Source organism: Papaver somniferum, unplaced genomic scaffold (assembly GCF_003573695.1).
Source record: "Papaver somniferum cultivar HN1 unplaced genomic scaffold, ASM357369v1 unplaced-scaffold_107, whole genome shotgun sequence".
Classification (NCBI taxonomy): domain Eukaryota; kingdom Viridiplantae; phylum Streptophyta; class Magnoliopsida; order Ranunculales; family Papaveraceae; genus Papaver; species Papaver somniferum.
In genome coordinates this window covers 13,767,888-13,777,926 of record NW_020619603.1, presented here as the reverse complement: position 1 = coordinate 13,777,926, position 10,039 = coordinate 13,767,888, and the positions used below count along the sequence as shown (strand labels likewise).

The 10,039-nt window shown below is 36.1% G+C and overlaps 1 protein-coding gene across 1 annotated transcript; it reads right to left on the bottom strand.

Annotated features, from left to right (window-relative positions):
• Positions 1 to 246: 246 nt before the first annotated feature.
• Positions 247 to 2,164, bottom strand: LOC113328133 (F-box/LRR-repeat protein 13-like). The gene is made up of 3 exons (XM_026575224.1): positions 1,319 to 2,164; positions 767 to 934; positions 247 to 570 (listed from the first exon to the last, which is right to left on the bottom strand). The coding sequence occupies exons 1-3, from the start codon at positions 2,162 to 2,164 to the stop codon at positions 247 to 249; spliced, it is 1,338 nt and encodes a 445-aa protein (XP_026431009.1).
• Between the last annotated feature and the right edge of the window lie 7,875 nt (positions 2,165 to 10,039).

Here is a 10,039-nt window from a genome sequence, read left to right as displayed (position 1 = left end):
TATGTTAGTAGCTTATTTCGTTTATATTCACCAGATAAGTAGTAAATGCAGGCAAAGAGTGAGCTTTCACGGTGGTGCAAAAGAATCTATGTTATGGTATTATACAGGCAGATCAAAACAGCAAATTTAAAAACAACCTCGCATAGTTCTACTACGGAAACAGACACAAAATGACAAAAGTATTAACTGAAAGCTAGAGGTTTTGTAGGTTAATTAGCACTGAAGCTGTCTTAAGTAGCATTTCAATCATTCTTTTTCACAGATGAAGACATTGCCAGCAGACAAAAGAAAAACAAAAGGAAGCAACCTAACACTACTAGATCTTGGCAGTGCTCTTAACTTATCCTGAAATTGCTTAACTTGTGTTACTCTATCAGGTGAGCCAACACTAGAACCAAAGCATACAACAACTTTTTCCAAAACCTTTGCATTTTTGAATAAAAAACTCAAAAGTTCGAGCTCCGCATCACATTCTTCCGCATCATTAATCCGGATAAGCTTGAGGTGTGACAACTTTCCTGGCAATATCAATCCTGCTTCCCAATCATCTTCAATGTTCCCTAAATTTGACTATAGTCAAACAATCACAACAACAGATAGGTCACTTAGTGACAATAATATAAAATAAAAAACACCTCAAATCAAGATGTTTCATAAAAACAAATGTTGCCAAATCAGATGGATGCAAACATAGATGTTGTATTAGAACTGTTGGAACAAAAACGCAGGTCAAATTGAAAAAACGACTGGCTTGGTTAAATATTACCTCCATCGATTCAAGAACCAAATGAGTTATACTAGGAGAAATCTTGAGTAAGTATGCTACAGCCCGCAAGCAACCTCCTGTAGACCACATTTCCAGTATCAAACATTGTAGATTATTCAAGCGAGGTGGTTGACGACAGTCTACTAAGTCAGGAGTTTGTGCGAGAACCTTGAGAAAGAAAAGAATATTATACAAAAATAATGTGGCAGCTAACCCAAGACTACTCAAGAGAGGAAGAACATACTAGTTCAGAATAACAAATTTTTGACAATACTTGGTGTCAACCTATAGAAAACAAAAACGACAATCATCATAATAGCCAAGATGTAACATCATAAAAGCTAAGAACATTTTATAGGTAACGAAAGTCAGGTACTTAAGCTACAACACCCTTGCCTGTCTCATAAATTTGACGAGGCGGTAAAACATGGTTACACTATTTTTACAAGTATGTTAATTCATGGAAGAGATGAAGCACCCATACCTCAAGGAAACCAGATGATAATCTCATTGTTTTCACCATAGAAACAGCTCCTAGGAATTTCATCATACGTTTAGCATATAGAATTTTCTCCGGTGAAGACTTTCATATGTTTCTGTATTCTCATTTCGTTTCTGTTTTCTGAGTGTCATGTCAAAATATGCCCTGGACAGTGGAGAACAGTTTTCTAGACAATAATTAATTGTAAACAAAGATCTGAAATTGAACTCTTCCAGATTCGGAGCACATAACTTGATAATGATAGCTGTAGTATCATATTGTGGCAAACGACCTCTACGATGATCATAAAACTCAAACTTCTTAAGGCTGAGAGAATCAACAATCAACTTCCTTGCATTATCAGTCTGTATGTCAAAATTACTTATAAATAAAGTTTCAAGAACTGGACAACTTGAAAAGAGCCTTTTAGATGATTCTACATCGGAGATTGCTAATCCAATTAAGAACAATAACTTAAGCTGAGGTAAACTCATTGACCCTGGTAAAACAATATCTACATATCTGGCATTACCGTGCGCGGATATTATCAATTTTTTTAGTGATCTGCAATTAAGGAGACGATGAGGAATTTCGTACGCCGTAATATGCAGTTGATCGATCTGTTTACTTAAATCTACAACATTATACTCAACCGCAGTAAGGCTCCATCTAATAACATTCATCATCACGGAATCATCATATGCGGAGTTCTTCCAATGCACAGTAAACTTCTGAATATCAAAGTCCTCTCTGAGAGAAAGCAATACCATGTCTGCAAACATTATGAAACTATCTGTTCTGTCTTCTGAAAATGAATCCCTATCGAATTTTAGAAAAGGTAGAGATTTCCAAGTATCAATCCACCTTTTCGACAGAACACAAGTTTGGACTGCATTCTTCGTATCTACGAAAGACATGATATAATGAACCAAGGCATCGGGTAACCTACTGATTCTATCATCCAAATTAAAATATGTTGCATTCCTTGCTTCACTACAACAAAACATGGTTTTTTCAATGAAAAATATGGTCACAAATATTTGATTTTATGTCACAAATATATTTTTCTGACGTTTTTTTTTGCTGTCGGGAAGTGCGTTATAAAAACAGGTGTTGCAAATAATCCAACCGACGCTAAAAACGTCACTTATGTCGAAGGTTTTTTCAATAGTTTTTTGTGTCACAAAAATGTTTCTTCGTCACAAATAGCTTATGCGTCACAAATACTGTTTTTTTCATTTATACTGAAAAATCCTTTATGTGACATTCGTGTATGTAACAAAAAGTTTGTATTTATAACGATTGAAGATGCCACAAACAATCCTTATTTTCAATGCATTAATGCGTTATAAAATTGGCGCATACGCAGCGGATACACCCGTCAGTAATAAATCTTATGTATAACGGTTGAAGATGTCACAAACAATCCTTATTTTCAACGCATTAATGCATTATAAAATTGACGCATAAGCTGCGGATACACCCGTCGCTATTATATGTTATTCTCAACACGTAATAACATCGTGAATAATAATTATATACTACTTATTATTATGTCATATAAATAATTATATTTACCACGCATAAGTTTTGTAGATACAAATATAATATGGGCCACGTTTATAATCGTGGAATATATATACGCATTTGCAACGCAGAGCTTCAAATTTTTGGGAAGGAATTATCCGTTGTATTATAAATTTATAAAAGTAGGTCTCATGTTTTTCAAATTTACTCAGAAATTGTAATTCATCAAAGTTAGACTACTAAATTTATTCGAAAAGAAGCAAATCATCAATAGAAAATATCTACATTGTTCATTAAATGACACCACTAATTAAGAAACTTAACATTCTAAACTGAAAAAAAGAAATGATACCACTACAAATTTCAAAAGTGAAACATAAAGCTAATTCTAAACTGAAGAAAAACACGATACCACTTGATTTTACATAAAGCTAAAAAAAGAAACAGAGATGCACATCTCAACTGTTGGTCCCTCAACAATCATCTCAAGAGGTGCTTTGACTGTTCTCAGGAGTGCTTTGATGGTTCTCAGGAGTGCTTTGACGGTTTCCCTGTATTTCAAGCAACATTCTTCTTATATCCATTGTGTCAGTCACCATCCCCTGTATTGTGCGATTTTGTTCTTGTTCATTGTTGTTGAAGATGCAACTAAGAACGATTTACTTGATCCTTTTACTTCAACATCTGCTTTGATTTTAATTTCAATTCCAAACACTTGGGGAAAAACACAGCACAAACCTGTGATCCCGGTTTAGGGGTACTTCACTTTCTCATGTTGCAAACTGTTCGAAAAGAGAGATTAATATTTCTGCAATTTGGACAGGTCCAACCACTGTCACGAGTCGAGTCTACAAGTTTCGGAAAACTGATAGCGGATACATCAGTATGAGATAGGACGTGCTCTGACAGCAGAAAATTAAGCAATACCATTTACGATAACAACTTCATATATGCTTACTGACTGACTTTCTTGGTGGATTTTCATCTTGAAATAGCCGTGTCCTTGAGACCTACACAACATCAGACATCAGTTCATTCATTGCCACGTAAGAGATATATCGAAAAGGTTGAGAATAAGAATCAAAAAAAGAGTGAACAATCAGGTACCCACCATAGCAGTATGACCCATTGGAAAACCCAAATCCATTCACAGCTCCATCTTGCCAATTCTGAAAAAGAGTGACACATCTACATAATCCATTCACAGCTTCTTCCATTATTAACTTAACAGTAAAACCCTAAGAAAACCCCCAAAATTTGTAATTCGAAAACCCTGAATTAACAGATGGAAAGATATCGAATTACCATTTGAGTGTAGAATAACTCTTCAATTTTGCAAATGCAATTCGTTATAAACCTTAAACTCCAATTTGAAGTCTTCTTCAACTGAAAATTAAAACCCAAATTTCTAGTCTCCGCTGCTGCTTCTGATCTGAGCTGAAAGTCAACGCTAAAACAACACGGGTTTAAATATATGGAAACTTCTATTCATGGGTTGGTCAGTGTATGACTACATGAGGTTTATTTTCTTGTATTACATCCGAATTTGGTTTTTCCATCGGCCCTATAAATATTCCGTTCTTAAAATACAAAACTACTGTTCTCTATCCAAGTCCTGCTTGCTGCTTCCTGCTTTCTTGAACAGCAACAAGGGTTGAGTTGTGATGGATAATTTCAACAATCTCCCGGCAGATATTATATCTGATATTTTCACTCGTTTGCCCGCTGATTCAGTTCTAGATTGCAAGTTAGTGTCTAAAACATTGAGAAATCTTATTCAACACCCATTCTTCTTTAAGATGCACTCGAATCGTCTCATTAGTCATTCGGCGGCTTGTTCTACCGATTCTTGTAAGTTGAGTTTTCTTGCCTTGGCTATGGATGAACAACTCTACTATTTTGAATACAATGAAAATCATGAGACACCATTGGTAGAATTAGAAGGATCAATCTAACACCTCCATCTAAGTACGTTAAGTATACCTATGTTGGTTCGTTTAATGGTTTGATATGTCTAAGGGCGCTGAAAGAAAGTATTTGTATTTATAACCCCATGACAAAAGAGTACGTTCATCTTCCTGAGCCTAAGATCAATTCTAAGTCGGTGTATGGAAAGATGCATGGATAGGTGGATTTGATTTGGTTATCTTCCTTCCACCAATGAGTACAAAGTTGTTTTAATGTATAAGGAGCCCGAATATGTGGTAGTCATGGTTTACACTCTTGGCAGTCGCAATGGTTGGAGACACATTGGGAAATTCAGACTCAAATATAATTACATTTACAAAGGACATGGTACCTTTGCGAATGGAGCTCTTGATTGGATGCACCCAAAAAATAAGATGATTTTAGTCTTTGATTTGGCTGATGAAAAGTTTCGTGAACATCTTTCACCACCTCCTTCGCCAGCAGGCGCCAGTTATTCAGAGTTTGGAGTTTTGGGTGGGTTTTTAGTTTGTGCTCATAGATACTACAATCCAGACACCAAAAAGTACATGTTTTCCGAGCTATGGCTGTATAAAGAGAAGAATGATAATTATGACATGAAAGAGCACCCGTCATGGGGTTGGACTAAAGAGTTTATTGCTATATTTAGCATACCGTTATCATTTTCGAAGCAAGGTTGTCTCTTAGGCTACGGTTACAACTATTTGAATACAGGTTATGGTCCCTGCTATTTTGATATTTATGACTCAAAAATGTTAACCATGTCCACAGAGCTGCCAAATTTCAAGGAACAATTTTGTCAAGTATTCCCTCACTACCACACCTTTGTTTCTTTAAAAGAACTAGGAGAAGAAGGTACCAAAATAATGCACGCAGTTGAAACTAAGAAGCGAAAAAGGCGTGATTAGCCAAACAATCAGCTGTTCAAAGTATTCCATAAGATCTCTGGATACATACATATATACGAACTTGTCATTTTCATCTAGATCTCAATCAAACATTCCATTGATACTGTCTTATTTATTTATATTTGGGATTAAGCTTGGGTTTTAAAAGGGATCCCAATACCACTACAGAGAACTAATACATACGGAAATAAATACAAAAAATTATGCAATATGTCTCACGTATGCTTTTATCCAATTACTCTATTTCGACTCTATGGTTCTGACGTTTTTTTTCTTTGGTTAAGCTATACTTATTTGTTAAGCGTATGCACTTAATATCTGTGGGTTACTGTCATGCATGCTTTAGTAGTTTATAGGAATTTTGTTAACTGGAGGAGCAGAATATGTATATGCAGGTAAAATTGTGAAGAGTGCGAGAGCTTTTGCGATAGTACGAGGGAAACCTATTTCTTCTTACTGCTTAACTTTATTTGATTCATAACGCCGTCATTGCTTAAATTGTTGTATGGGCAGCAAAATTGCTAGCATATATCTCTAGATCATCTTCCAACATTGTTAGGAACTGAGATGAAACCTCTGGACTCTCCAAGACGATAATACATTAACCATTTGATATGTGATATGGGCGACTTCGTTTTGTTTTCTTTTTGAAAGGAAGATGACCTAATTTCAAGTATGTTAAATTTAATAACACCTAGACATTTTTTACTTGGCTGGCACAGTCGAACAGGAATCATTATGGTATAGAGGATCCAGGATTTGACAGCATTTAATAAAATATCACATAATATTTACTACGAAATATTTACTCAAATTTATATGATTTGTTTCTTTAAAACAAATTAATTAAAAGATATCGTACGATTTTGAGTAACTCAAACGCCGTATTTATTTGTTCCCGTATTAAAAATTTATTTTATGAATCTGTGTTATATGGAAATTTTTTTATTCTTGTAAATAAACGCATACTTTAGGAATTTGTTTATTCCATCAACTCTATAATCATTTCTCACAATACTAGGGCTGCACATGGGTCGGTTTGGGTCGGGTTTGGCCTCACCCACCACCCAACCCACTGATGGTGGGTAGCAGAAGTTGTCACCCACAACCAACCCAACATAACAATGGGTCGGTTTTCACCCGACCCACATTACAATGGGTTGGGTCGGGTGGGTGGTGGGTTACCCACCATAAAATACACATTACAGTTACATTGCATCAAAAAAACAAGGTTACAGACTTACTTAAGACTCTTACAGATGACAATTAAAGAACTGACACCAAGTCAATTGTAAACAAATGATAATTATAATCCAAAGAAGTAAGAAGTTGGTGCAAAGTTGCAAAGTGCATACAAATTACAAGAAATGAGTTCAATTGTTCGAAGCTCAAAAGATAAAAGACTATTCAAGGAAGTGATTGAAGAAGTGAAGACTGAAGTGAAGTTAGCGATTTAGGTTTAGGCATTATATATCACTACTTCAACGGCTGTGATTCATCTAGGATAGGTAATCTAAGGATTAATATTAACTAAGAAATATTTAGGTGGGTGGGTGGGTTGGGTCGGGTGGGTTGGGTCGGGTGAGGGAAGCTTTGACCAATAGTCGACCCATAATACTATGGGTTTTGATGTTGTGACCCATAGTCGACCCGCTCCTAGGTGGGTTGGGTCGGGTGTGAGTAATTTCAGGCGGGTGTGGGTTGGGTCGGTGGGTTGAGTCGGGTTTGTGCAGCCCTACACAATACCACCAATCTCTACGAGAGTTCTGCTTTCTTCGACAAGAAAGGGGTTTCATGGATAATTTAAACAATCTTCCGGCAGAGATCATATCGGATGTTCTTACTTGTTTACCGGCTGAAACAGTTCTGGATTGCAAATTGGTATCCAAGACATGGAGAGACCTCATTAAGCATCCACTGTTCTATAAGATGCACACAAATCGTCTCATCAATCATTCTGCAACAGCAGCTTATTCTACTGATTCCGGTAAGCTGGGTTTTCTTGCCTTGGCCCAGGATAAAAAGCTCTACTATTTTGAATATGTTGAGAATCATAATAAACCCATTGATAATTTCAAAAATATCATTCTAACACCTCCAATCCAGAACTATAAATATAACTATGTTGGTTCGTTTAATGGTTTGATATGTCTACGGGCTGTGGGAGAGAATATTTTTATGTATAACCCTATGACAAAAGAGTACGTTTTTCTTCCTCAACCTACGATTAATTTTTATCGGATTAAGCAAAGGTGGTTTGGATTTGGTTATCTGCCTTCAACCGGTGAGTACAAAGTTGTTTTAATGTATAAGGTGCCCAAGTTTGTAGAGTGAACAATCAGGTACCCACCATAGCAGTATGACCCATTGGAAAACCCAAATCCATTCACAGCTCCATCTTGCCAATTCTGAAAAAGAGTGACACATCTACATAATCCATTCACAGCTTCTTCCATTATTAACTTAACAGTAAAACCCTAAGAAAACCCCCAAAATTTGTAATTCGAAAACCCTGAATTAACAGATGGAAAGATATCGAATTACCATTTGAGTGTAGAATAACTCTTCAATTTTGCAAATGCAATTCGTTATAAACCTTAAACTCCAATTTGAAGTCTTCTTCAACTGAAAATTAAAACCCAAATTTCTAGTCTCCGCTGCTGCTTCTGATCTGAGCTGAAAGTCAACGCTAAAACAACATGGGTTTAAATATATGGAAACTTCTATTCATGGGTTGGTCAGTGTATGACTACATGAGGTTTATTTTCTTGTATTCCATCCGAATTTGGTTTTTCCATCGGCCCTATAAATATTCCGTTCTTAAAATACAAAACTACTGTTCTCTATCCAAGTCCTGCTTGCTGCTTCCTGCTTTCTTGAACAGCAACAAGGGTTGAGTTGTGATGGATAATTTCAACAATCTCCCGGCAGATATTATATCTGATATTTTCACTCGTTTGCCCGCTGATTCAGTTCTAGATTGCAAGTTAGTGTCTAAAACATTGATAAATCTTATTCAACACCCATTCTTCTTTAAGATGCACTCGAATCGTCTCATTAGTCATTCGGCGGCTTGTTCTACCGATTCTTGTAAGTTGAGTTTTCTTGCCTTGGCTATGGATGAACAACTCTACTATTTTGAATACAATGAAAATCATGAGACACCATTGGTAGAATTAGAAGGATCAATCTAACACCTCCATCTAAGTACGTTAAGTATACCTATGTTGGTTCGTTTAATGGTTTGATATGTCTAAGGGCGCTGAAAGAAAGTATTTGTATTTATAACCCCATGACAAAAGAGTACGTTCATCTTCCTGAGCCTAAGATCAATTCTAAGTCGGTGTATGGAAAGATGCATGGATAGGTGGATTGGATTTGGTTATCTTCCTTCCACCAATGAGTACAAAGTTGTTTTAATGTATAAGGAGCCCGAACATGTGGTAGTCATGGTTTACACTCTTGGCAGTCGCAATGGTTGGAGACACATTGGGAAATTCAGACTCAAATATAATTACATTTACAAAGGACATGGTACCTTTGCGAATGGAGCTCTTGATTGGATGCACCCAAAAAATAAGATGATTTTAGTCTTTGATTTGGCTGATGAAAAGTTTCGTGAACATCTTTCACCACCTCCTTCGCCAGCAGGCGCCAGTTATTCAGAGTTTGGAGTTTTGGGTGGGTTTTTAGTTTGTGCTCATAGATACTACAATCCAGACACCAAAAAGTACATGTTTTCCGAGCTATGGCTGTATAAAGAGAAGAATGATAATTATGACATGAAAGAGCACCCGTCATGGGGTTGGACTAAAGAGTTTATTGCTATATTTAGCATACCGTTATCATTTTCGAAGCAAGGTTGTCTCTTAGGCTACGGTTACAACTATTTGAATACAGGTTATGGTCCCTGCTATTTTGATATTTATGACTCAAAAATGTTAACCATGTCCACAGAGCTGCCAAATTTCAAGGAACAATTTTGTCAAGTATTCCCTCACTACCACACCTTTGTTTCTTTAAAAGAACTAGGAGAAGAAGGTACCAAAATAATGCACGCAGTTGAAACTAAGAAGCGAAAAAGGCGTGATTAGCCAAACAATCAGCTGTTCAAAGTATTCCATAAGATCTCTGGATACATACATATATACGAACTTGTCATTTTCATCTAGATCTCAATCAAACATTCCATTGATACTGTCTTATTTATTTATATTTGGGATTAAGCTTGGGTTTTAAAAGGGATCCCAATACCACTACAGAGAACTAATACATACGGAAATAAATACAAAAAATTATGCAATATGTCTCACGTATGCTTTTATCCAATTACTCTATTTCGACTCTATGGTTCTGACGTTTTTTTTCTTTGGTTAAGCTATACTTATTTGTTAAGCGTATGCACTTAAT